Here is a 27882-nt window from a genome sequence, read left to right as displayed (position 1 = left end):
GCTCATGAGCTAGAATTCCCCTCCCCCGCCTCTTAGTCTCCTTGGATGGATCAGAGCCAGAACAGGAGGGGACTCAGAGGCCATCAAACATGGCCCCCATTCTACAGATGAGGAAACTGAGGCCTCAGCAGTCAGACGGTCTATCTCAGGTCACCTGGGTCAGAAAAGGGAGAGCAGGGGCAGAGGGAAGGGGGTGGCCAGCTGCCAGGCCCAGTCGTGGCTCCCGGGCACCACGCCCCCTCACCTGTTTGTCAGACCCCAGTGTGAGGCTTTACATTGACTCCCGATAACTGCAGTCCGTCTGTCCGTCCTGATGAGAGTCTGTCGGCTCCTGCCCTCAGCTTTGGGGCGCCAGGTGGCACTCCTCCGTTTGCCCCCCTCGCTGATGACCAGCCCCCGGGCGCACCTCGAGGCCCCCCCTGGAGTGGGCCCGGCCACTGCAGCGAGGAGGGTCCCGAGGTTCTTATGGCCCAGACCCTTCCTCACTGCTCAGAGTGGTGCGACCCTTCCTCACTGCTTGGGACAACCCGTTCTCTCTCCGCCCTCCCCTGCTGGACCTCCCCCTTCTTCTTGACCCCCCCCAGACCTCCCGATCACGCTGGGACAGGGCCTTCATCTCTCCCGGGCCAAGCTTCCCGGGGGCTCGGAGGGGCCTCGGGCCGGGCCCACAGTGTGGGAGCCTCAATAAGTAACCGCCCACTCAGCCTGTGTAGAACCGTGCACCTCTGGCCAGCCACAGGCCGGGAGCTTCCAGACTGTCCGTCTGCTCTTTGCTCCCATGCCCAGGACGGGCAGCGGGGCAGTTCAGTTGGGGCCGTCTCAGCCGGGTGGCTCCAGGAGCCTGGGTGGGGCGGCCTCCCAGGGTTCCTCACTTCCGCCAGGGCTCTACTGCCAACTCGGCAAGCTTGATTAAGCCAGAGCTGAGCCCCCGAGATCCAAGTCCCTGCCCTGCCCATGGGGAGCTTGTGCTCTTCCCCAGTCATGGAGACAGGGAGAACCAGGGTGCAGAGCTGGCCTGCTCCCACTTCCCAGGGTCTTGGGGCCAGCTGGACCAGCAGCTCTGGCCCGCTGGGTAAACTGCAGAGAGAATCCCCCGGGGCTCTTCCTCGGGGTTGCCCTCTGGCCTCCTCTGGCTCAGGAAGCAAACGCGCTGCCCACCCCCGGGATGGTCTCCAAGCGGCTCTGGGGAAGGGCACGGGAGGCATCCTTCACAGCTGTTTTTCCTCTGTGTACAATGAGAGAAAGAGAATGTGTGTGTGTGTGTGTGTGAGAGAGAGAGAGACAGAGACAGAGACACAGAGAGAGACAGAGACAGAGACACAGAGAGACAGATACAGAGACACAGAGAGAGAGAGAGAGAGACAGAGACAGACAGACAAACAGAGACAGAGACAGATAGAGAGAAAGACAGAGACAGAGACAGATGGAGATAGAAAGAGACAGAGATGGAAAGAGACAGATAGAGAGAGACTGAGACAGACAGAAAGACAGAGATGGAGAGAGACAAACACAGAGACAGAGACAGAAACAGAGACCGAGAGAGAGACAGAGATGGAGAGACAGACAGAGACTGAAACAGACAGAGACAGACAGAGATGGAGAGAGACAAACACAGAGACAGAAACAGAGACTGAGAGAGAGAGACAGAGATGGACAGACAGACAGACAGAGATAGAGACAGAGAGAGACAGAGACAGAGATGGAGGCAGACAGACAGATAGAGATAGAGATGGAGAGAGACAGAGAGAGACAGAGAGAGAGAGAGAGAGAGAGAGAGAGGAAAGGAAGGGGAAGAAGAAAGAAAAGAAGAAGAGAAAAGGCCCTCTCCTTAGGCTTCTTCCCCTGGGTTGGGTCCCGGTTTTAAGCCCCCACCCAGCCCTTGTCCTTTACCCCGTGTTCTCCCCCCGGGCCCCAAAGGGCCTTGGGAGGGCGACATTGGGGCCCCCGCCCCTGGGAGTTGAAAGGCCCCCTCTAGGGGGAAGTTTCCTTCCCCCCGCCCCTTCCTCCCCCCCCTTATTGCCCCTCCCCCTCCCCGGGCCATTGGGCCAGGGCCCCTCCCAGACCACTGAGCCTGTAGCGAGACCTTTTTGCCCAGGCGCGGCTTCGTTTTTGGGGCCTGGGCTCCCCCGGGGCCCCTCCTTTCCGGCCTAAGGTTTCCCCTCCTGGAAAGCACTGCAGGGCCAGAGTCCAAAGGAGGCAAGGGTCTAGGGGGGATTGTAATTGGGGGACCCAACCAAGGTAGAACGGGCAAACTGCCCGACAGATCCGGGAAAACTTTCCCCTTTCTAAGTTCCATTTCCCCATCAAAATGGAACAACCCTGACCTTGTCTTGTGTCCTCTGGGCTCCAGGAGGCCAGGGGCCCTTAGGGGAGGGGCGTTGTGCCCACCCAGCCTGGGGCAGTTTCTCTTACTAGGGGGGCGCCGGGGTAAAAGTGCCCTGGAATGTGGGAGGGGGGCTAAAGAAAGGGGAGGGGGGGGGGGGGGCCCAAGAGGGGGAAAAAGGGAGGAGGGGAAAAGGAGAAAGGAGGGGGAAAAGGCCCGGGGGGAGGAAAGTAGGAAGAATTGGGGAGGGAAAGGGAGAACTGGAGAGGGGGGGGGAAGAGGAAGAGGAGGAGGAGGAGGAGGAGGAGGAGGAGGAGACAGCAGGAGAGGAGGAAAAGAGGGAGGAGGAGGAAGAGACAGAAGAGAAAGGAAAAGGAGAAAGAGCAGGAGAGGAGGAAAGTTAGGAGAGGAGATAGGAGGAGGGAGAAGAGGAAGAGAAGAAAACAAGAGAGGAGGAAAGATGGAAGAGGAGCAAAGTTAGTAGAGGAGGAAAGAGGAAACAGAAGGAGAAAGAAGAGGAAGAGGAGAAAGCAGGAGAGGAGGAAAGTTAAAAGAGGAGAAAAGATGTAAGAGGACACAGGAGAAGAAAGAAAAGAGGAAGAGAAGAAAGAACAGGAGAGGAAGAAAGATGGAAGAGGAGGACACAGGAGGAGAAAGAGACAGAAGAGGAAGAGGAGGAGGAGGAGGAGAAAGGAAGAGGAGAAACAGGAGGGAGGGTGGAAGGGAGGCGGGGGAAAGAAGAAAGGAAGGGGAAGGGGAAGAAAAAAAAGGGAGGGGTGAAGGAAAATGGAAGAAAAGGGAGGGGGAAGGCTGTGGGAGGGGGGAAGGGGAGGAGGAGGGGAGGGGGCAGGGGGGAAAGGGGGAAAGGGGGCCCAGGGGGGGGGAAGGGGGGGAAAAAGGGAGGAGGGGTGAGGAAGGAATTCCTGGGGCGCTCCCGCCAGCTGGGAGGTTGGAGGGGGAAGGGCTGCCGGCCAGCCGCCCGTGGGCCCTCCCCCCCGGCCTCCTAAGCCAAATGGGCCAGTTCTAAAAGGGCCTGATGGGGGGGGGCCCATTTGGAGCTTTCTCCGGAGCCCCCCCCGGGGGGGGGGCGCCGGGACTTCAGCCCCGGCCGGGAAGCTCCCGGGGGGGGAAAATTGTCCTTGGGGGCGGCGGAGGGGGGGGGCTTTTGAGAAGGGGGAAGTTCCAGGAACTTCCTGAAGGGACCCCCTGTCGGCTGGGGACAGGGATGCGGGGCTTCCCCCAGGGGCCCCAGGGCTTTCCTAGCCTCCAGCCCCGCCCACTGGCCGCTTTTTCCATTTGTTTCCGGAACTTAACCGGTTCCTTGAAATCCCCAGAGGCCCCTGCCCCTCCCCAGGCAGGGAACTCCCCCTTGCTAGGGCTTTCGCTGCCCCACTTGGACCCAACGCTCCTCCAGGGAGGCCCCTCCCGGGGGGTGGGTTTTTGACCGCCCTCCTTTCCCGCTGGGAAAACGGGAGCCCCTCACCCCTCCCCCCACCCTGCTTAGGGCGGCCCCACCTCCAGGGAGGGGCAGCAGGCCCCCTAAAAGTTTTGAGGAAAACGTTTGAGTGAAATTCCTTGGGAGGGAAAACCCGCAGGTGTTTTACAGAGGAAGGCCCCCCAGTTCTTTTCCAATAATCCCAGTTCTTTCTGCACCTCCGGCCCCGTGGTTCCAATGATCTCCTGATCCCTCCGGGATGTCCTGTTGAAATTGGACCGACCCTTTTTCTAACCTGGGCCGTGAGGTCTCTCATTCTTTCCCCTGGCATTTCTTCCAATAAACCATAAATCTCATTTTTTTCACAGGGACTCACTTGGCCCTCCTGCCCTCACTTTGTGATTGAAAAGTTGGTTTGTTTTTTGAACCTGAACACAGGACTTTACATTGATCCCTGCTGTGTTTTATCTTGTTCCATTCAATCTGGTCTTCAGACCCGCTTCTGCCCTCTCCCTCCCCGCAGCCTTGTGTCTGGAACAGTTAAAGGCACCGTCTGTTCTTCACCCAACTTCCTCATCAGAGTCCTAGGCTTGAGGGAAGACCCCAGATTTATTTATTTATAGAGTTGTTGCACGAGAAAAATCGGATTTAGAAAGGTAGAAATAACCTGGGAAGAAAAACAAAAATGCAAGTAAACAATGACAGAAAGAGTGCAAATGTCATGTTCTGGTCCACATTCATTTCCCAGTGTAGCTGCTTCTGTCCATCATTGATCAATTGGAACTGATTTGGATCCTCTCATTGTTGAAGAGGGCCACGTCCAGAATTGATCATCGTATAGTCTTGTTGTTGAAATATATAATGATCTCCTGGTCCTGCTCCCTTCCCTCAGCATCAGTTCATGTGAGTCTCTCCAGGCCTTTCTGAAATCCTCCTGTTGATCATTTCTTACCAAACAATAATATTCCATAATATTCATATACCACAATTTATTCAGCCATTCTCTCACTGATGGGCCTCCACTCAGTTTCCACTTTCTGGCCACTACAAACAGGGCTGCCCCAAACATTCTTGCACATACAGGTCCCTTTCCCTTCTTTAATATCTCTTTGGGATATAAGCCCAGTAGTAGCACTGCTGGATCAAAGAGGATGCACAGTTTGATAACTTTTTGAGCATAGTTCCAAATTGCTCTCCAGAATGGTTGGATTTGTTCACAGCTCCACCAACAATGTATCAGTGTCCCAGTTTTTTCGCATCCCCTCCAACAATCATTATCTTTTCCTCTCATCTTAGCCAATCTGACAGGTGTGTAGTGGTATCTCAGAGTTGTCTTAATTTGCATTTCTCTGACCAATAGTGATTTGGAGCATATTTTCATAAGAGTAGAAATAGTTTCAATTTCATCATCTGAAAATTGTCTCTTCATATCCTTTGACCATTTTTCAATTGGAGACTGGCTTGATTTCTTATAAATTAGAGTCAATTTTCTCTGTATTTTGGAAATGAGGCCTTTATCAGAACCTTTAACTGTAAAAATGTTTTCCCAGTTTATTGCTTCCCTTCTAATCTTGTCTGCATTAGTTTTGTTTGTACAAAAGGTTTTAACTTGATATAATCAAAATTTTCTATTTTGTAGTCAATAGTGATCTCTAGTTCTTCTTTGGTCACAAATTCCTTCCTCCTCCACAGGTCTGAGAGGTAAACTATCCTATGTTCTTCTAATTTATTTATGATCTCGTTCTTTATGCCTAAGTCATGAACTCATTCTGATCTTATCTTGGTATATGGTGTTAAGTGTGGGTCCATGATTGCTTCCCTTCTTCAGCATCTCCCATCCCTCCTGGGCTGACTTCTGGGAATCGGATCCTTCCTCTGAACCCTTTGAGAGCTCTTTTCTCAGAGCTGGAGTCCCTGCCTAACCGTGCCCAGATCTTCTTTCTTCTCTATCACAGGTTCTGGGAGGGGGCCACCTCTTCTCCCTAACTTCCCATCATTTCTATCACAACAACCCATTCTTTCCTATTAGCGAGAATCAAATCCAGTATCTGATGTCTCCCTTGTTACTAGTTCCACCTTTTGAAGAATGAAGTTATCATTAAGGCAAATCAAGAAATTAGCAGCTCTTCTGCTTCTCACAGAGAGAATATCCTCCAGTGGCTGGCTGAATAATTGCCCCCTCGCACGTTATCCTGCATGTGATTCATGCTTCTGGATGGTTGTTTCCCATGGTTCTCATTTATTCCTTCTTTCTGCCTCAGTGGTCTGTAGCTGACAAAATCGCTTCTATTCATATTTTCGCCCCCTAGTTCCTGTATCTCCCCAGGGGGGAAAGGTATAATGACCCCTTCCTGACATACAGCTCCGCCCCACCCGACATTTCCTTGTCCACCTCTCCGGAGCTACATTCCCATGGCTGCCACCTACCACGCCTCCTTTGCATTAACCAGGACCCCTCTCCCTCGTTGCATCGACATTGACATTTGCTTGTGGACCTTTGAAGCCAGGGACATTTCTGCTCTTTTCCTGGATTTTATCTTGGGATCTCCTGGGAATCTCGAGCTCTTCTTTCCGTGCACTTATTCCTGATGGTATCCAGTTTGGTGGATTACAAAGTAGGTTTGTTTTTTTTTTTTTGGTTTTTTTGTTCGTCTTCCATCTTTTTTTTTTTTTTTTTTTTTTTTTTTTTTATCGAAAAGCTCTTTTGTCTAGATTTTCCAAGATGGCGCAGGCAAATTCATTCTTGCCAGGCTTTCTTAAGCAGGCTCCACATGTAGCCCAGACTATGTCATTCCTGTGTTTTAATCCAGAGTTCAGAAGTCCAACTGCCTTCTTAGCAAGCTATTTGCTCCCCAACGTTGCTTTTCCTCTGCTTTTCTTAGCTTTGCAGGGTAGCCGAGGCGGGGGTGGGGGGAACCATGATCTAAAGCATTCAGGTCTTCATTTTATTGCTCAAGACCGTTATTTTTGGCAAAGCTCTTAGGTTCCTTCTGGCAGCATCCCTCGGGCTTGGATGGATTACCAGAAGTGGGCCATCTTGGGAGGTCCCTGTGATACTCAAGTCCCGGACAACGGCCCACCTCTCCATCAGGGCCCTGCTTCCTTTCAGCAAAGGATTGCTGGCCACTCTTGACCTTTCCCTCTGACCCTCCCTGGGCAATTTCTCCTTGGAAGCCTCTGTGCTCCTCCTAGATCACCTCCTGGAAGGCTAGCAGCTGCGTCCTCCTCCCAGGATTCCCTCTTCAGGAAGAGCCTCTGGTCTAAGTCCACACCAGCCATTCTTCTTTTCTTCCTCTGGTGCAAATCCCTTCTTTTCCTTCTCTGAGTCCTTCACACACCGGTCTTCCCTGGCTGTGCCCCAGCCTGCTCTTTCTTCAGCCTTTGCTCACAGAAGTCAGGTAGAATCCTGGATTCTACTTGAATTTGCGGGATGCTCTTAATTTTTTTTTTCAGTTTTTTTCAGCCTCTTTATTTTTTCATGAGGCCAAACTGCTCCAATATGGGCACAATTTCCTTTTCCTTCTTATTCAGCTCAAGCCTTTCCCACATCTGCTTCAAGCAGAGGCCAAAAGTAGACTCAGCACCTTGGTTTTCCTCGCCGTTATACCCCGGTCCGTGGCTACGTGCGCAAGTTCAAGGCGGGGTCGAGTGAGTGAGCAGAGCGTGGTGGCAGCCCCTCGCATGGGCATGGGTCTCTTCCTGGGTCTCCCTTCCAGCCTCCCTTGCTAGTGCCCGCTCTCCCAGCTCCCCAGCAGCTCTCCCCAGGCTTTGTCCCTCTTCCTCCTCCTCTGGGTTCTGAGTTTGCAGGCCCCTCTGCCCCAGTGATTCCTTCCGAGGAGCCTCGTACCTGGCGGAGGAAGCCCAGTCATTGGGAAAGAGAGAAGAGGCTTTGGGCACCGGGATTCCGGGGTGGAAGTTGCCACAGGCTGGTGTTGTCTCGGGGTACGTGGGGTTCTCTGGCAAAAGGAGGCTTGGCAAGTGAAAGTCGGGTTAGGAGAGGGGCAGGTTGGGAGGGGTTGGGCAAAGAGGCCCAAAGAGGGGCAGGGCCGTGGAAAGGAAGGGGGGCCAAGGAGTGGGTGCCCGCCCTCCTGCTGCTCAGATCGTCCCTGTGCCATCATCCTCGCCCAAGCACTGCAGAGCGTTTTACCAAGATTGTCTCCTTCGGTGCTTCCAGAGGGCCCAAGAGCAGACCCCCCCTTCCCCGTGGGGGCTGCCTGCCTCCAAAGAGCTTCCCACCTCCTGTGTCATCTGTTGTCTACAACAGGCTTTGCGCTGGGCACTACTGCCATTATCGCCACCTTTTTATGTATAGTGTCCGAGCGTGTGCACACATTCCCATACACACACACAGTCACACTCACTCACACTCTCACACACTCACACCCTCTCAGCAGCCACTCAAAAGTTAATGAGCTCTCACAGCATATTTACGCTTCCTAATTAACCAGAAGCTGCGCGGCTTCAAAGCAAAACAAAACAAAACATTTCATCAGAAGCAGAGCAGGCGAGACGACGGAGAGCGATTTGCTCCCCCCGTCACACTCGGGGGCACCAGTAGGGATGTGACGAGACCCCCACGGCTGGGCACACAGAGAACACACGAAGTGAAGGGACACGTCCACACCGGAACACCTTTGACCAGAGAGTCCCATGGATGTCCTGTGACATCACATCTTCATCTCTCTTCTTGTTCCCATCTCCTAAGGACCACTTAGTATCAATCAACCAATCAGGCAGCATTAACTTGCTATTGTAGTAAATGCATTTAGTTTTAAACACGTTGCTTTATGAATCATGTCGGGAGGGAAAAAGCAGAGCAAAAGGGAAAAACCAGGAGAGAGATAAAAACAAACAAACAAAACAAACAAACAAACAAACAAAAACAAAAACAACAACAACAAAAAAAAACGGTCTCCACAGATCCGTTTTTGGACACGGATTTTCTGTCCAAAGTCTCTTGGGATTGCTTTGGCTCCCCAAAGCTCTGAGAAGAGCCGAGCCTTTCCTAGCACAGTCTCGCTGTTGGTGTGTGCACCATATTCCCGGTTCTGCTTGTTTCTCTCGGCTTCGGTTGATGTAAATCTTCCAGAAAGTTTTCTAAAATCGGCCCGTTCCTCATTTTTCTAGAACAATAATATTCCATGACCTTCGTGTACCACAACTTCCTCAGCCAGTCCCCAACCAACGGGCGTCTCACTCATTTTCCAATCCTTTGCTCCCACAAAAAGAGCTGCTACAAACCAAGGCTTTTCTGTGTGACCACGATCCCTGTCTCTGTCTTGGGGCGGGCTTTAAGGACTCAATTCTGGTCGTCCCAGAGGCGGATGGGGCCAGTCGCGGGCTTGAGGGAGAGGGAGGAGGGGCAGGAGATGCGTCGCCTCCAGGCGCCCTTGGGAGGAGGAGAGGGAGAGGCCCATCTTGGGTGGGTCCGCTTGTAACGTCCGCCAGGGACGAAGAAGAGAAGTCCCGGCCTCGGACAAGGAGAGGCCGCTCCGAGCTTACGCGAGTTCTTGGAGCCAGCCAGAGAAGCACTGGGCCCCGAAGAGCCGGCCGGAGTCACTGCGTCGGGGTGACCCTGAGGAGGAACAGTCTGGGCCGCTGGGACTCCTCGAGCTGGCAACATCCCAGGAGTCGCTGCGACGCCGAGCGCGCACATTCACAAGGGGCAGCAGCGGCCGCAAGAACCGCGGGAGCTTTTCCGTCCGGTCCCACAGATCGTCCGCCAGGTCCCCCCTCCCCGGCCTGACCCCGTCCTTCGCGTTGTCCCTGTGGGCAGGTTAGATGAGCCATCCAAGAGCTGAGGCGCTACCGGCGGGACAGGAGCTAGCCCGGCCTTGGGCGATGGCTCCGATGGCTCCCATTGTTGTCGCACCTGAAGGCGCCGGGAAGGGGCAGAGCCGGGGAACTTGGAGAGAAACGCAGCCCTTTAACTGAGGATTTCACAGATCCAAGATGAGGAGGTGGCAGGGGGCTTAGCGCGACCGGCGGCGCTCGGTGGGGATGCAGCTCCCCCGGCTATAGAAACGACGTCGTGTCCACAACAGGGGAGGTCGTGGCTCCGTGTGAAGGCTCAGGCTCGGCTCTGCCCGTTGCTTCTTGGGAAGGGAATAAAGGAGCTAGAGAATGTTCAGGGAAGAGCGGGGAGGTGGATGAAGTGGGGAAGGAATGGGATCGCGGGCCCTGGAGAGGCTCAGGAGGGGGCGATGGGTCCCCTAAGCCACCCAGTGGCTGCCGCCCACGAGGGGAGTCAGGCTGGCCCTGCTGGCTCAGAAAGCCAAGGAGAGCTAAGGGTGCCGGCGGCAAAGATGGAGGTCTCCCCGGGCAGACATAGGGGCTGCCTGCGGAGAACCCTGGCTTCCTCTCAGGAGAAACCTCGGGGCGGCGCTGGGGAGGGCGGGGGTGGGGTGGGGTGGGGTGGGGAGTTGAGCCCCACCTGGGGCAGGGGCTGGGCTCAGTGGGCTCCGACTCCCGGGTGCTTTGGCTCCTTCCCATCCCAGCTGAGAGAGGGCTGGGCTGGAGAACGGCTCCGGAGGGCCCGGGACTGCTAGTGACTCAGAGCCGGAGAGACGGGGCAGAGGCATAAAGGGAACCGGAACGAGATCCGGACCTGGTGCGAGAATGAATGCAGAACAGGAGCTTTGTCTAGGCCTCCCCCTGGAGGCCAGAACCAGCCGGAATCTAGAGCTTTCTTCTTCTCCCTTGGAAGGAGCCGGCCCAGGAAATGGGGCGGATACTGGGGGAAGTGGAAGCGGGATTAGCCCCCAGGGCTGTCGAGGAAGGAGAGGGCTCCAACTCCCCTGGAGCGGAGGCCGGTGCCTGCGCAGGGAGACTTGGGCAGGTGGTTCTGGGAGATGGGCTCCCAGGCAGAACCGCCCGAGGCGTTCTCGGCAGGACTAGGACTGGGACGAGCATCTCATCTTCCGCCTTCCATTTTTCTCCACCGCCCTCCTTGGGCTCTTAGTTTCCCACAGGGATTTCTAGCCTGGGTCTCTTTAGATATCAGGGATGGGAGCCCCGGAGGGGGCGTGGAGGAGGGGAGTGAGGCGCAGGGCCCCCCCCCACCTTTCCCTGCCCAGCCCCAGCCCCGCCGCGTTGGAGCGGCCCGAGGGCCCGGAGTCCTTGGAGCTCCCCAAACCCCCTTGGGACGCCCCAGACCTCGCCTTCCTAACATGTCGGTGATAAATGCCCCTCCCGTCCGCGTGCCGTGTGTTGTGGCTGTGTGTGCTTCCCGCATGGGGCCTCCGCTTCCTCATCCCCATCCGTGGCTTGGCCGGCGAGTGGCCTTTGGGCGCGGCAGCCGCGAGAAGTGTTGAACTGGACGTGCCTCAGTTTCCCCCAGCTGACGGAAACGCTCATCTTGTCGCACTCAGCAACTGCGTGCAGAAATGTTACTGCAGGCCAAAGCGGGCTCAGCAGCACTCTTGCAGGATGTCAGAGCTGTCCACCATTACTCTGTAAGTGTGCATGCCCGTGGCGGGCGGGGGGCGGCGGGGGAGGGAGGGCAGGCCCACGCCGCTGCCGCCGACCCAGCGCTCGCTTCTCCCCGCTGGGCCCCGAGCACGCGCCTCCCCCATTGCACATCCACCTCCTGGGGTCTCTGCACCCGCTGGAAAACCTCACGGTGGGGTCAAGAAGGGAGGGGGGGAGAAGAAAGGAAGGAGGGGGGTGGGGGAGGGGGGTAACTGACTCCCTCAGTCAGCCCTGGGCGGCTCAGAAGCAGAGCCTGGGGTCCAGTCCAGTGGGCCGAGAGCCTGCGGCCTTGGGGAATCTCCTGAGGCATTAATGTCCCACCGGAGTCTTTGGGTCCTCCCCACGCAAGGATCCCTCCACTGGCCATGGGGGGGGGGGGAACGTCTCCGGGGATGGAGAGCCCGCCACAGTTTAGAAGGGTCCTGACCCTGGGATCTCGGGGAAACCGAGGCCCACAGAGGTCAAAGTGGCCCAGATACCAGAGGCGGGGCGACCGTGCTCCAGGCCTTGGAACTCAACCCGGGCTCAACCTTCCGGTGGCGGGCCGGGAGCCCTGGCCACCTCACCCTGGCCCAGCCGTTCCCAGGGCAAAAGGTCTTTCCAGCCCAGCCTTTAAAACGGGCCCCCCGCCTCTCTGGACTGGGAGCCCAGGGCCCCTTCCCCAGGGGCCCCAAGTGCCCGGCCGGACCCCCGGGCTGGCGGGTTGGGCCCAGGAGGGGAGGGCAGGGGACTTTGAAGGGCTTCCGGGATGGGCCAAAGGGGGCCATTTTGGGCACGGCCGGAGGCCCAGGAAGGGTCCGGCTGGGGAAGAGGGCCGGGGCCTGGGGGCCCCTTTGCTAAACCCTTGGAAAAGGAAAGGGGCCAAAACTGACCTTGGGAGGCCTTTGCTTTCCTGGCAACTGCTTCGGGTGTCCTTTAGCCCAAGCCTTTGTTGGTGGTTGTCCTTTGGCTGGGAACAGGGGCCCCTTAAAAAAGATGGGCTTGGGTCCTTCAATGGCCAAAAAGCTCCAACCTGAAGGAGGGAAAGGGGCCTGGAAGGCCCCAGGAGCTCTGGGCCCTATTTGGGGAGGTAAGCTTCCAGCCACAGAGGAGAGAGCCCGTCTGCCCTGTGCCCTGTGCGCTGTGCCCTGTGCCCTGGTCAAAATAACATCTGGAGTTAGGTGATCTACTTTGGCTGCTTGGGGAAGACAGAGATATACCATAAAGCATCTAGAGGAGGTTCCTGGGAATGGGGAGGGCCTAGATCTATGTTACCCAAAGCTGGTTAAAGGGCCTCCTGGAGAAGGAGAGGAGCCTGGGGAGAGGTGGGGAAGCAGTAAGGGCACGGGACTGCCAGCTGTGGTCAAGCATCAGTAGGTGGGGTCATCCTGGGACTTTGGAGGGAGGGCGAGCCTTGTTCTGCTTGGCTCTTAAAGTGGTGCCAGAGGCAGGGAAAAGAGAATGCAGAGGGGCCATGAGCACTGGCCCCAACGAAGTTGGGTCTTTGGGAGGAAGGAAGATTCCCGCCACCAGAGGCCTGCGGGTAGCAACTGGACAGCCTTTTGTTAGGGTTGCTTCAGAGGGGACACCTGCTCAGGTATGGGCAGAACTGGACATAATCCATCATCATCATCACCAGGGGATCAACACCATCATTGCCACTATCACCACCGTCATTGTTCATCACCATCACTGTTATCACCATCCCCACCATCGTCATCATCATCGTCATTATTATCTTGGTCACCAAAATCATGACCATCATTTATTGCCACCACCACCACCATCATCATCATCATCATCATCGCCATCATAATCGTCATCACCATCATCATCATCATCATCATCGTCGTTGTCGTCATCATCATTGTCATCATCATCGTCATCACCATCATCAGCGTCATTACCATCATCATTGTCATTATCATCTTGGTTATCATCATTTATTGCCATCATAATCACCATCATCATCGTCACCATCATCATCATCATCATAATCATCATCACCATCATCAGCGTCATCACCATCATCATCATCGTCATCGTCGCCATCATCATCATCATCATTGTCATCACCATCATCATCATCATCATCATCACCAATATCATCATCATCACTGTCATCATCACCATCATCATCATCATCATCATCGTCATCATCATCACTGTCATCATCACCATCATCATCATCATCATCATCGTCATCATCATCATCATCATCATCACCACCATCATCATCATTGTCGTCACCATCATCATCATTATCATCACCAATATCATCATCATCACCAGTATTATCATCATCACCATCATCATCATCATCATCATCATCATTGTCATCACCATCATCATCATTATCATCACCAATATCATCATCATCACCAATATCATCATCATCACTGTCATCATCATTATTATCATCATTGTCATCACCATCATCATCATTATCATCACCAATATCATCATCATCACTGTCATCATCACCATCATCATCATCATCATCATTGTCATCACCATCATCATCATTATCATCACCAATATCATCATCATCACCAATATTATCATCATCACCATCATCATCATCATCATCATCATTGTCATCACCATCATCATCATCATCACCAATATCATCATCATCACCAATATCATCATCATCACTGTCATCATCATTATTATCATCATTGTCATCACCATCATCATCATTATCATCACCAATATCATCATCATCATCATTGTCATTATCACCTTGGTCACCATCATTTATTGCCATCATCATCACCATCCTCATCATCATCGTCGTTACCATCACTGTCATCATCATCCTCATCATCACCATCATCATCATCATCATTGTCATTATCATCATCATCATAGATATCAGCAGCAGCAGCAGCAGCATAGCCATCATCATCATCACCATCATCATCATTGTCATCATCATCATTGTCGTCACCATCATCATCATTATCATCACCAATATCATCATCATCACCAGTATTATCATCATCATCATCATCATCATCATCATCATTGTCATCACCATCATCATCATTATCATCACCAATATCATCATCATCACTGTCATCATCACCATCATCATCATCATCATCATTGTCATCACCAATATCATCATCATCACCAATATTATCATCATCACCATCATCATCATCATTATCATCATTGTCATCACCATCATCATCATCATCACCATCATCATCATCATCACCAATATCATCATCATCACTGTCATCATCATTATTATCATCATTGTCATCACCATCATCATCATTATCATCACCAATATCATCATCATCATCATTGTCATTATCACCTTGGTCACCATCATTTATTGCCATCATCATCACCATCCTCATCATCATCGTCGTTACCATCACTGTCATCATCATTCTCATCATCACCATCATCATCATCACCAATATCATCATCATCACTGTCATCATCATCATCATCATAGATATCAGCAGCAGCAGCAGCAGCATAGCCATCATCATCATCATCACCATCGTCTTCATCATGGTCATCATCACCATGACCATCATCATCATTGTCACTATCATCTTGGTCACCATCATTTATTGCCATCATCACCATCACCATCATCATCATCATCGCCATCATTTTTGCGGTCCCCGGTACTATTATGACTCCTCTGCAGAGCACAACAAGGCCTGAGAATGTTGAGCCTTACCTGTAGTAGCTGCCCAGAGCCCCCCACTGACCTCTGGACAGAGCAGGCCCCAGTCCCAACCCCAGGCTCTCTGGCTTCGAGGGGAACCCGGGGACTACCCAATCATTCCCTCTCCGCCAAGCTGCCATTCTGGGAGGCGCCGTGACCCATGGAAAAGAGCCCTGGGTCCAATAGCTGAATCCCAGTTCTTCCTGTGTGAGTGTGGTGAAGTTGGGCCTCCATCCCCCCTGTTAAATGAGGAGCCTGGACCAGCCGTTCTCTGGGTGCTTCCCAGAGAACCGGGGTCCTTTCTGCTTCACTTGTGACTTCCAACTTGCCTTTGGCAGAAGGTTCTTATCTCTCACGGCTCTAGTCCGGGACCTCTCTCTAACGGCTGTCCCAAACCTCTCATGCCTCATTGTAGAGGACATCACCTTTCATTCTATCTCCAGTGAGAGTTTAGGACATTTGTCCCCCACCCCCCCAGCCTGATGTACCTTCTCTAAGCTCCAGAATGCTTCTACTTACCTCCTCCCAGCCGCACCTTTTTCCCCGGTCCCTTCTGGCTTTCTTCAGCCATTGTCTCTGCTTTCCCTCGGATCCTCCAGGCAGTCCCCATGGCTGAGCATTTACTTCCTGAAGCTCTTGGGGATAAAGAGTAGCCCCCACTTTAAGCAAGTCCACTATTCAGATGTCTGAACAGTCAGACAGACCAAAATGTTTGGAGGGCCAGAGGTCCACACAGATCACAGACTTCATCTTACAGGGGATTATTTACAATGCACAATATTCTTCGCTTTTCAGAAGGCTCTTCCCCTTCACACAAGGATTTTCCACAGTACCCAGAGTTCTCCCTCTTGCAGAAGGTTCCCCACAGATTTCTCAGGGATAGTAGGCTCTCCTCCTGCATTCACAGTTCTCCCTGTCTTATGCCCATGGTAATGAAGAGGAGGGAGGCTCCGGGCCAAAGCTGCCTCCTTCCCTTTTCTGGAGCATCCTTGGAGAATCAGGACATCCTAAGCCTCCACTGAGCTAACAGCTAAGGGCAGAAGGGTGGTGCCAGCCAGCAGGGATGGGCTGAGAAAGACAGGAGAAGCCCGTGTGTGTGTCTGCAAGGGTGTGTCTGACTGGGGATCCCCAGGAAAGTCCTCCTCCTGCTGGGGAGGCCCTGGTCCTCCCCCATCCTAGGAGTCTGAACCAGCTGGATCTGCTTTCTCTTGGCAGGAGGCTGGCCCGCTCCACACTGCTGCTCATCCCACTCTTTGGAATCCACTACACGGTGTTCGCCTTCTCACCAGAGAATGTCAGCAAGAGGGAGAGACTCGTGTTTGAACTGGGACTGGGCTCCTTCCAGGTATGAGAACAGAAGTCAGAAGAGCGGGTTCTACTCCCACCTCTACTGCCAGCTGGGTGCAGAGGTCAGGAAGCACCGATTATGCACCTGCTGTTGCCAGGCACTACAGACACAAGGCCTGAGAAATGTTGAGTCTTACCTGTAGTAGCTGCTAAACGCAAAAGACGGCTGCTGTCCTCAAGGGGCTGACAGTCGGAGGGACAACAAGCACTCGGCTGGGTACGAACAAGAAGCAGACGAGATGAATGGAGATAAAGAGCAGAGGGAGGGCCTTTTATGAGACTGCCCAAAAGGATCTCTTCTAGGATTTCTCCTAGATTCCTGGAATCTAAAGGCGGCCAGGGAGGACAGTGGCCACAGTAGCAAGGGAGGGCATTCTGGGCTTGGGGATGCCAGGGAGAATGCCCAGAGCCCAGGGATGGAGGGTCTTGTTTGTGGATCAGGTGGGAGGCTGGGGTCACTGGATCAAAGAGTCCATGGAATGAGGAAGGTGTCAGAAGACTGGAAGCAATGGGGGAGAGAGCAGGTTTTACTGACTCTCTCTGGGCCTTAGCTTCTCCAAATGAAGGGACTAGATTCTGAGAATCCCCCTCAGTCCCAGGATACTGGGATTGAGGAAAGAGGTACAGTCTCTTAGGAAAACCTTCTGCTTTGGCAGGGGGAATGATGGCCAAAAAAACCATAAAACAACCCACAGAATGACCATATTGACAGATGACTCCCAACATTCCTGTCACCTGCATTGTCCCTTGTGTGGGCTCCTAGATTGCATCAGGGCCCCCTAAAGAGCCATGTCCAAATGGACTTTTTGCCATCAATGAAGAAAGAAGATTTCCCTCAAAGACACCCCCATCTTCTTAGCTATTGTTTTTCTGGAATAAAGTATCCGTTCTTTCCTGGAAAGTCTCTGCAAACCTCTGAACACTTCCATTACCTGGGCCTGGGCCATGCTTTCCTCATTTACACTGAGTAGCAAAAGAGACTGACCAGATTGGGAAGACCTTGTTGAGCTTTGGATGGATTGGGCAGCCTCTCCACCCATCTGGCTCAGAAGTCGCAACATCTTCCTAGAAGTCTTCTGAATTATAGTCAGAAGCAGGGAGAGGTTTGAGGCAGGCAGACCCTGTAAAAAATATTGCCATAATCCAGGTAGAAGATGTTGAGGGCTGGACCAGGTGGGGGCAGAGTCAGAGAAAAGAAGGTGGTATTGGAGAGATGATGCTGCAGGAGTGAAATCAACCCGAAATGTTGCAGAGGTGAAATTGACCAGGATAGAGCAGAGATGAAATCGACCAGAGATGTTGCAGAGGTGAAATCAAGCAGAGATGTTGCAGAGGTGAAATCGACCAGAGATGTTGCAGAGGTGAAATCAAGCAGAGATGTTGCAGAGGTGAAAATCAAGCAGAGATGTTGCACTGGTGAAATCAACCAGAGATGTTGCAGAGGTGAAATCGACCAGAGATGTTGCAGAGGTGAAATCAAGCAGAGATGTTGCAGAGGTGAAATCAAGCAGAGATGTTGCAGAGGTGAAATCGACCAGAGATGTTGCAGAGCTGGAATCATCCAGAGATGTTGCAGAGATGAAATCTACCAGAGATACAGCACAAACAAGATTGACAAGAAACGTTGCAGAGATGCAATTGATCTGAAATACTGCAAAGATGCAATAGATAGGCCTTGGCTCTCTACTGAATACAGGGGATAAGTGAGAAGTCCAGAATGGCTTCTGGTTTGGGAGCCTGAGAGACTCAGAAGGTGGTGGTGTCCTCAACAATAATAGGGAAGACAAGTGGTGGAGAAGATTTAGGGGAGAATAATGAGTTCTGTTTTGGACGCATCATGTATAAGATGTCTGCGGGACGTCCAGTTTGAGGAAAACAGTTGGAGAGACAAGACTGGAGCTAAGCAAACAAGTCAGAGGTAGACAACTGGGAACGGAGAATCCTCATAGAGATGGTAACTGAATCCATGGGATTTGGTGAGATAGCCAAGTGAAATAGGATAGAGGGAAGAGAGAAGAGGACCCAGGGCATAACCCTGAGAGATACCGATGGTTAAGAGAGTGTGATCTGAAAGAGGATCCAGCAGGAAACACAGAGAAGTCTTCAGAGAGGTAGGAGAACCAAGGGTGAAAATCTAGAGCGAAGATCAAGGAGAGAGTGGCCAAGAGGATCCAGGGCTGGAGAGAGGCTGAGGAGAATGGAGGTTGAGAAAAGCCCATTGGATTTGGCAACTAAGAGATTCTTGGTAACTTCAGGGAGAAGTCTCCATTGAATGATGAAGTCAGAAGCCAGACTAGAGAAAAGTGAGAGTGCAGGAAGTGCAGTTTTAGACTTTTTCAAATTTAGCTTCAAAAGAGGAGATAAAAAATGGGATTATAACTAGTGGGAAAGGCTGGTTAAAAATGAGGGGTTTTAGAGGATGAGAGACATCAGATGTTTGTAGGTAGACAGGCAGCAGCCAGTAGATAAGTTAGAGTGAGGATGATAGAGAGGGGCAATCAGCTAGAAAAGACGGCAAAATGAGCTCTAAGCAGAGGGCTTGATCTAATTTTCTAATAATAATAATATAATATATAATAATAAATAAAAAAATAGCTATATATAACATATTATAATATCAATATATATTATAGATGGATAGATAGGTAGATAGATGGTACCTACTATGTGCTAGGGTGTGTGCTAAACCCTTTAAATTTTTATCTGATTTGATCCTCAAACAACCATCCTGGGAGAGATGTGCTATTATTTTCTTTATGTCACAGATGAGAACATTGAAGCAAATAGAGATTTAAGGTTTATTCAGGGTCACACAGCTAGTAAGTGTCTGAGGCTGGATTTGAATTCTTGGCCTCTTCTTTGTAGGAGGCAAAGGGGTAAAGGAAAGATAATGGCAGAAGGCATCTGGGGGAAGGGAGAGAAACCATTCGTAAATGGCCTCATTATTTTGGTTCTCAGCTGGGAGGAGGCAGAGAGGAGACCCCTGAAGTCTGAGGAGAAATGGAGAGGTTTGGAAGAGCTTCTGTGGAGGCTGGGACAGGGACTCAGAAAGGACCATCTGGCAGCAGTTGCCCCTGAGCTGGGGCTCAGATCCATGGCCAGCCCAGTCAGCGATCCAAGAAGGGGCCGGAAGGGCCCCAAGACTGAGCCATGGCAGGGCACAGTGGGTGTGAAGAGAACGGTGCTATCTTGAAGGGCCTTGGGAGTCATCCTGCCAAGGTGGCTAAAAAGGAGGCTGGGCCTGTGGTGGCCACAAGAGAATCAGTCCCATAGGGAGAGAGTAGCCTGAGCACAGGGAACAGAGCCCTGCTCCAGGGGAAAACAGACAAAGGCTCAGACCCATTGTGGAGATGGGGATGAGAACCAGAAAAAGGATGGCAATGCAACAGTTGCCTCCCAAGAAATGGGCATTTCTGAGCCTTCTGGATTGTCTGGTGTCTTCCTGAGACAGCTGGGGCCTGCTCTGATCCTCACACTGAATTTGAGTGACGTGTCTCTTCTCTTCTTCCCTTTTCTCCTCTCCCCTTCCCTCCCACTCCCTCCCTCCCTCCCTCCCTTCCTTCCTTCCTTCCTTCCCTCCCTCCCGTTCTTCCTTCCTTCCTTCCTATTCTTTCCCTTCCTTTTCCTCCCCTCCCCACTTCTCCCCTCTGTTCTTCCCTCTGTCCAGGGCTTCGTGGTGGCCGTCCTCTACTGCTTCCTGAATGGCGAGGTGAGTTCTGACCTCCCATTGATCTTGCCATGGTTGGGTGAGGGTGAACCCCTGCAGCCTGGCCCTACTACAGCGCCCCCCCCCCCCACGCTATAGCTGCCACCCTTCTGGAGAACTTAGAGGCTCCTCTTGGGGCCGAAACCTCTCCTCTGCTAGCTTCAGTGCCTTTGGGCCCTGAGTCAATTGGACTTTCTCTGTGTCTCTCTGGGAGCCTGGCCCAGGCCTGGCACTGGGGGGAGCAGGGGATAGGCTATTTGAGGAGGGTCTTTAATAAGCTGAAGTGCACCCAAAGAGGGGGAGCCCCAAACCCTGCCACACAGTTGGCTGAAAGGACCCAGCGTGTCCCTGTTAAGAAGCCCCGTGGGGGGAGCCAAAAGGTACCTTTTGGACGCCTTGAGCACAAGCTCCCACGCCCCCTCGAGCAGCTCTCAGCCAGCAGGAGGAGCAGAGAAAGTGAGTGGCAGATTGGGGGGAGGGGAGTAGGGGGCTGTAAGTTCAGAGGCCAGAACTCAAAGGGCATTGTGGAAATCACTGGCCATGGGGGAGGTGGGAAGGGGAGTCCAGAAGCCGTGAGCCTGGGAGAACGGAGGGAGCGAGGCTCCTGAAGTTGGGTGATGGGCAAGAACGGGTCTGAGGGGACTGGGGGCCGAGGGCAGCCGGTAAAGCCTGAGAGGTCGGGAACCTAGGAACAGGACGTCCGGGAGATGCAGGGTGGCCCCGGCTCAGCAGAGAGACCCCCACGGGCGCTCTTGGGGCTGCTCTGGCAGATGTCCCGGGCCCAACCTTTGGCCATCGTGCTGCTTCCCTTCTCCTCCTCCTGGGTTCTATTGGCAATGCACAAGGAAGTTGATGATTTGTATAAATTTGTTTTGTATCCTATAGCCGATGACTTATTATTGCAATTAATTTTTATTTAGCTCGTTAAAGTAGGATACAGGTCACGGGAGCTAAAGGTCATGGGAAATGTTGGTCATGGGAAGTAAGGTCATGGGAGAAACAGGTCACGGGAGTCCAAGGAGCCCTGAGGACATGGTTTTAGAAGGGTCACCAGCTGGCCCTGAAGTCTCCAAGGCTGATAGCCAGAGATGGGGGGGGGGGTCTCAGGCCCCTCCCCTCCTGCGCCAGACCCCCAGGCCTCCTAGCCCCGTTGGGCAGCCCAAGGTGGCCAGGGCCTTCCTCTCTGCCCGGGGAGCTCGGCCAGAGGGCCTCCGGACTCGGCTTTTGGCGTAGAGGTAAGCGGCGAGGTCCATAAAGAAATGACCTTTTGAAGTTTCTCCCTAAAGGTGCAGTCCGAAATAAAGAGGAAATGGAGGAGCTGGAAAGTCAACCGGTACTTTGCTGTGGATTTCAAGCACCGGCATCCCTCCCTGGCCAGCAGCGGGGTGAACGGGGGCACGCAGCTGTCCATCCTGAGCAAGAGCAGCTCGCAGATCCGCATGTCCAGCATCAACGCCGAGAACCTGGCCACCTGAGCGGCCCCGGCCCGGCCGCCCTCCTGCCCCTGGCTGAAAGAGTGGCATTGTGGGAGTGGGGCAGGAGGGCGCCAGGGGCTCCCGAGGACGTCTGAGTGGGAGCGAGTGTGCGAGTGAGTGGGAGCCCGGGTCTCCAGAGGAGGCCGCAATGCTTGTCCCTTTGGAAACGGTCGGGCTCTTCTCCCATCCCCTTCCCCGTCCCTTGTAAATAGAGCCACCGAGCTGGGACCCAGGGCCCCCCAACTCGCAGCCCGTGCCCGTCGAAGCCGCGCCCTCACTCACTTCTTGCAGCCTCGGTGAGGGGGGCACGGCTGCCAGGGAGCACTCGCTGCCAGGGAGCACTCAGTGCCCTCTGCCTCCTCGTGGGTCCCTGCATGGGGAGGGGCCTCCATTTCCCTCAGCCGCTTCCCCTCCCGCAGGGGCCGAGGGCTCAGATCCCCGGGCTGGACTCTTCAAAACTGGCAGCGGGTGAATGGGGAACATGGTGACTGTTCTAGCTCCCAGGGGGTGAGGGTGGAGGGCAGGTATGAGCTTTGAAGCCAGCAGGGGGGTTTTGGTGCCCTTGGGGGGGGGAACCTGAGCTCCCCGACTACCCCAGCCAGGTCCCAGGAACGTGGGGGGTATCTCGGCCCAGCCCCGGCTCTATCTTCCCCGCTGCCATTCTTGGAGTCCCTTAGCACCGATTAGTTAGTGATCGCCCTGTTTCTGAGCCACCCCCAGCCCCACCAAGGAGTCCCCGCTCCTTAAATCTAAGGCCGACTGGCCCGCCCCTCTGTGGTGATGCCCGTCAAACCCGAGGGGGCCCCCCCTCCACCAGCAGCTGAGCCTGAGGGACAGCCTGGGGCGGGCCAGGCTGGCTCCTTGTCCCCGGGGGCCCGGCCCATGCCAGGGTGAGGGCCCGGCTCCTTGTCCCTGGGGGCCCGGCCCATGCCAGGGTGAGGGCCCGGCCTGTGCCATGGTGAGGGCCTGGCTCCTTGTCCCCAAGGGCCGAGCCCCTGGAGTGGATGCTGGGGTAGAGCTGGGGCCTCGAGCGGCCTTCCCAAGAGCCTTGGCCTCCTCCTCCCTGCATGGAGCCTGCAGACCGCCTGGCCCCCTTCCATTCCCAGCTGTGGGCAGAACTTACAGGAACAAGGGGCCAGGGCTCGGCCTGCCCCGCCGTGCTGGGCCAGCAGAAGGAGGTCGGGGCCTTGGGCCTGGCTGAGCTTCCTGCGGCCTGAGATTGTGGGGGCTCTCGGGGGACCCGGCCTGGTGGCGCCACTTTACAGGGAGCCTGGATGACCAGAGCCCACCTGGACCCCGTGACCTGACCAGGTTCCTCTTGCTCAGCGCTCCCGGGCTGCCCGGAACCACGGATTCTTGGATGGGGCCGGGCCCGAGCGTGGGAGAGGAGGCCCGGGGGCCGGAGCCGGGACACCCTGTCTGCCGGGAGCCCGGAGGATGCGGCTTATGTTTTGGGCGTCGCTCGGCCCACCGGGCACAGAGGGCGCTAACCGTGGGAAGCCCGTGGGCTAAGCCGTGGGCACAGGACTTCCCGCCAAGCTCCGGCCTCTGTCCCGAGAGCGCGTGGGGGCCCAAGCTCCCCAGAAGGATGGCGCCTGCGGCCCCAGAACTTGGCCCCCTCGGCCAGTGCCAAAGAGTCCGTGGTCTGCCTGTTTTCTCAGACCCTCCCTGGGGAAGGGGGTGGGGCAGAACGGGGACCCCGAGCCACTCCCGGCTGCCCCTCGGCCTGAGGTCCCCCCGCCCCCAACGTGCTGCGGGCCATCAGTCAGCATTAAGGCTGGATGGCGCGTCCTGGAGCTGGGAAATTGCCAGAACCTTCTGCTCACCAACTCCTAGGGGGCCCAGGCACCCACAGCCGCGCTCCCGGACCCGCCTGGGCAAGGAACCCCACGTCCCACTGCCCAGGGCTGGAGCGGCCCTGGCCCTGGGGACAAGAGTGAGCCTGCAGCACCTGGAGCCGGGCCCGGCTCCTGAGGAAATGCCCTAAACCACTGCCTTCTGGACATCGGGGGCGCCGCTGGTCTCCCCCAGACCTGGCTCAGAGCCCCAAAGAAGGGTCTTACAGTAAGGGGAAAGTGGAGGGGAAATCACCCCCCATCCTGCCTCCCTCCCTCCCCCCCCGGGGGCCATGGCCACTCCCCAGTGTCACCCCCAGTGCCATAAGTCCCTCCCCCCTCCCCTGGAGGCTGTGGCTGCTCCCCAGTGTCACCCCCAGTGCCATAAGTCACTCCCTCCTCCCCCAGAGGCCACGGGCACTCCCCGGTGTCACCCCCAGTGCCATAAGTCACTCCCTCCTCCCTCAGGGGTCGCGGCCGCTCCCCGGTGTCACCCCCAGTACCATAAGTCACTCCCTCCTCCCCCGGGGGCCGCGACTGCTCCCTGGTGTCACCCCCAGTGCCGCAGTGCCCCCCATCGCCTCTGAGAGCTTTGCCTGCCTATGGATGCTCCTGCCCCCCTTGCTCAGACCCCTGCCCCCCTTGCTCAGACCCCCTTCCCCCCTGTGCCGGGGAGCTCTCTCCATCGAAGCTGAGAGGGCCTGGGACAGCCTGGGCCTGCTCCGGGGGCACAGCGAGATTACCGCGGGGGCCGTGTGGTCCTGGACAAGTGGCCCTCTCCGCATCCAGAGGACCGTCTCCATCCAGGTCCCAGCCTGGACGCCGCAGGCCGTGTCCCCGGGGGCCGCCGAGGGAGCCCCCGTTCCCGTGGGACTTTCATGGGCACCGGCAGAGCCTGGAATGCCGGGCCGGGCCTGACCGGGCCCAAACCCCCTCCCTGGGGGGGTCCTCAGGCCTCCAGGCCATTGTTCCTTGGCCTCCACCCTGGTGAAGAAGAGGCTACGGAATCCGCCTCCACCGCGGACCAACCAGCTGGCCTTGGAACCAGTCACTGAACCAAGATTTCTGTCCCTCAGGCTCCCCATCTGTAAAATGGGGCTGGGAACGACAGCCCCCAGTAGCTGAGAGGCCTCAGGAGGGAGCTGCCCCTCTGCTCGGGGTCTTCAGAAGCGCCGGGCCAGGAAACATCCCGGGCCAGGAAACGCCCAGGCCCAGCTTGACCAGAGCTTTGCCGGGCCTGGGCCCCAGGACTGGATCTCGCCATCCCCACCCCTGGGGAGGTCCGGAAGGCTCTCTCAGCCACGGAGCCCCGCCAGCATCTGCTGGGAGGCACAGAGGGAGTTGGGGGTCTGGGGGGACTCGGCTTAGGCTCTCCGTGCTCATCTTTGTGAATAACTTCTTACTTCTGTATCTGGGGGGAGGGGGAGAACATGAGGGGTTCCATGGGGGCACCCCCAATCACCCCAGACCGTAGATAAGAGAGACGTCATGAGGGCCCATGGGGGACCCCTCTTCTCGCTCTCTTCCCTGCCCCCTGCCCCCTCTCTGTCCTGTCCAGTGGGTGTCTGTCTTGCCGTGTTGGGATTTCCATGAGGGTTGGGGTCATCTTGGGCATCCAGCTTTCGTCCCCCAACTGGGGGGGGGGTTTGGGGGGGTTGGGGTCCCTTGTTTGTGGATGTCAAACTCCTGGGCCCTGCTATAGCCTCCAGGATGAACCCCACGCACCCCCTGGGGCTGCTGGGCTCTCCGAGGCCTCCCCCTTCTGTAGTTGGTTCAATAAATGTCTTCTCATTTTTACCTGGGCCCCGTGTCCTGCAGCAGATCTAGGGGGGCTTGGGGCGGGGCGAGCCTGTCAGACGAGGCCTTCCAACATGGAACCTCATGAAGGCTTGTGCAGTTAGTCAGCAAACGCGTGCTGAGCACCTACTATGTGCCAGTGCTAAGCGAGGGGACGCAGACAGAGGTGAAAGGCAGTCCTTGCCTGGAAGAGCTTTCAGTTCAATGGGGGAGACCACGTGCAAACAGATGTACACAAAACAAATAATGGGCACACAATAAAGCGGCAGAGCCGAGACACTAGAATTTAGGGGGGGGGGGGCTTCCTGCAGAGGCGGGATTTTAATTGGGACTAAAAAGAGGCCAGGGGTCAGCCATGAGAGGAGAGAAGTTCCAGGCCTGGGGACCCCACAAATGGAGGTTGTTGTTCACAGAGGGAGGCCAGGGAGGTCAGTGGTCAGAGAGGATGAGGGAGAGCATGCTGGGCCTGGGAGAGTAAACTAAAATAATTGAAGAGACATAATGCTGTGTTTATAGCAAAAGAGAGAAAAATCCTAAATTGGAAGAAAACAAAAAGCTAATTCTCCTAACTTCAAATGTGAATGGATTAAACAATCCATTAAAATGAAAGAGTGACAAATTGGATAAGAAAACAAAATCTCACCATCTTTTGCTTATAAAAAGCACATTTAGAAAGCAAAGACACAGAATAAAAATAAGGAGATAGAAAAAAATGCATCAAGATAATCCAAATAAAGGTGGAGTTGTCTGTCATCATGCAAATTGAAAATAAACATTCAAACCTAAAAAAGGAAAAATGAGAAAACTACATTAAAAGAGGCAAAAATATATCCAAGGAAACAAAATTAATATTAAATTTACATGTTCCAAATGCCTTAGCAATGAAATTCATAAGGATAAGATTGGGACAAGAGATTTCTAGGTATCTCTCGGTTTTAGGTAAATCTAACAGAAAGATAAACCAAAGCAAAACAAAGAACTGAACAAATTGCTGGAGAAACCAGAACTAACCTATTCATACCACCTTCTAAATAGGCCTGCAAGAAAGAGAATTTACGGAGTTTTCAGCATACCGGACTTTTACAAGCACTGACATTAGGCATAGAGGTCGTACAGTCAAATGCAAAAAAGAAAAATAAAAAAGTAAATCCACGCTTTACAGAAATCCAAAATCCAAATAACGACTAGATCAAAGAATAGATTATAGAAACGAATAATTATGTGAAAGATAAATGTCAAGGATGTAGTTAAAGTAGCCCTTAAAATAAAAATCATAACTCTACAGAAAAAATAGAAAAAGAGAGTATTCAAAAAAAAATTTGAAAGCCACCAAAATAAACAAACCTAAAATAAACATAAAAGAGGACATAATGAGAATCAGAGGAGAAAACAAAACAAAACAAAAAAAAAAACCCTGGAAAAATAATAAACAAAACTAAAAGTTGCTTTCTTGAAAAGATTAACAAAATTGACAAACCTTTAGCTAATCTCATTAAAAGGAAATCAGATATAAAAATAATCAGAACCTGGCATGCAGTTATGTTCTAAGAAAACGTAGAACACAAAAGAAATAAAGGAATACCTGCAAAAATGTAAAAGTCAAACCCAGAGAAGACCAATGACCTACTTAAGTAATCTAATCACAGAAAAGTAAATAGGGCAATACCAAACAGGAAAACAATTCCTGGTCTTGATGGGATCCTAAGGGAATGTGCCTTTCTTTTTAAAGAACAACTGGAAATTCTCAAACTTGGAGGAAAAAAGCACCCTATCAAAACCTTTTTATTAGTCAAATATAGACCTGCTCCCTGAAACAGGGAAAGATAGTTTAAAATGGGAGAATTATAGACTAATATCATTAATAAATATCAATTCAAAATATTGTAAATAAAATTTTATCAAATAGCCTTAGAGGATCTAAGGATCCTCTTTTAATTTATTTTTTTATTAGTTAATAATTAATTATCTATAATTATAGCATTGTATATATAATAGAATTAACTCATTATGATGAAGTGAGATTTATAACAGGGATAAAAGATTGGTTGACATTAGGGAAAAAAATCAATATAATAAATCCTTTTAAAAATAAAACTATTCAAAACTACACAATTAACTCAAAGTACCTTGGACAAAGGACAAAATTTATTTATGCTAAAAACCCTACAAAGTACAGACATAAAGGGACCTTCTCTCCATACCAGGGATACCAGGATCATCTGACATTAGGATAATAATCAACATAATAAATCTTATTAAAAATAAAGCTGTGCAAAACTACACCCTCATCGCAACAGAGTAAACAAAGTACCTTCAACAACGAGCAACGTTCATTTATGCTAAAAACCCTACAAAGTACAGACACAAAAGATTCTCTTTCCCAAACCAAAAGCAAGCCTCCTGTGCAACGGGTCGCACTGGGACCTTTCGCAAACCCCCTCCCACAAGCCAGGGCTAACGTCAGATAGGGGGCCGTGGCCCCCCCACTCCTGTTGGCTCTAATTCTGGAAATGCGCGCGGCGGCGGCGGCGGCAGGAACGGAAATTCAGGCACAAGGAGGGGAAGGGGATGGAGCCCGTTTTCCGACGGAGCCCTGGGACACCCCAGGGAATCAGCGCAAACATGACTCCGGACCATGGACAGCTTCGGCAAAGGCTCGGGCCGCCGAACAGCTCGAAAATCATCGGCCTTCCTGATAATCCCAGCCCAGGAAGCGGGGGGACCTCGTTCCAAACAGCTCAAGGGGTGCAACGGGGCCAGAGGCTGGCCCGGGCTGCACGGACGGGGGCGGGGGACAGTCGGTCCGGAGCCGGTCCGT

At 53.5% G+C, this 27882-nt stretch overlaps 1 protein-coding gene across 4 annotated transcripts in view; it reads left to right on the top strand.

Moving 5' to 3' along the window:
* Positions 1-25069, top strand: part of ADCYAP1R1 (ADCYAP receptor type I) — a 46089-nt gene extending 21020 nt beyond the window's left edge. Inside the window, exons 11-14 of one of the 4 annotated variants that reach the window (XM_031951593.1) lie at positions 11129-11212; positions 16120-16249; positions 19919-19960; positions 21231-25069. In XM_031951593.1, coding sequence (XP_031807453.1) covers positions 11129-11212; positions 16120-16249; positions 19919-19960; positions 21231-21527 — 553 coding nt within the window. In that variant the 3' untranslated portion in view covers positions 21528-25069. The remainder of the gene's footprint in view (positions 1-11128; positions 11213-16119; positions 16250-19918; positions 19961-21230) is intronic. The other 3 variants (XM_031951609.1, XM_031951602.1, XM_031951614.1) reach the window with 3 other exon arrangements.
* Positions 25070-27882: the final 2813 nt, after the last annotated feature.

The sequence above is a fragment of the Sarcophilus harrisii genome, chromosome 1, assembly GCF_902635505.1.
Source record: "Sarcophilus harrisii chromosome 1, mSarHar1.11, whole genome shotgun sequence".
NCBI lineage: Eukaryota > Metazoa > Chordata > Mammalia > Dasyuromorphia > Dasyuridae > Sarcophilus > Sarcophilus harrisii.
This window is presented reverse-complemented; position numbering and strand designations above follow the sequence as displayed.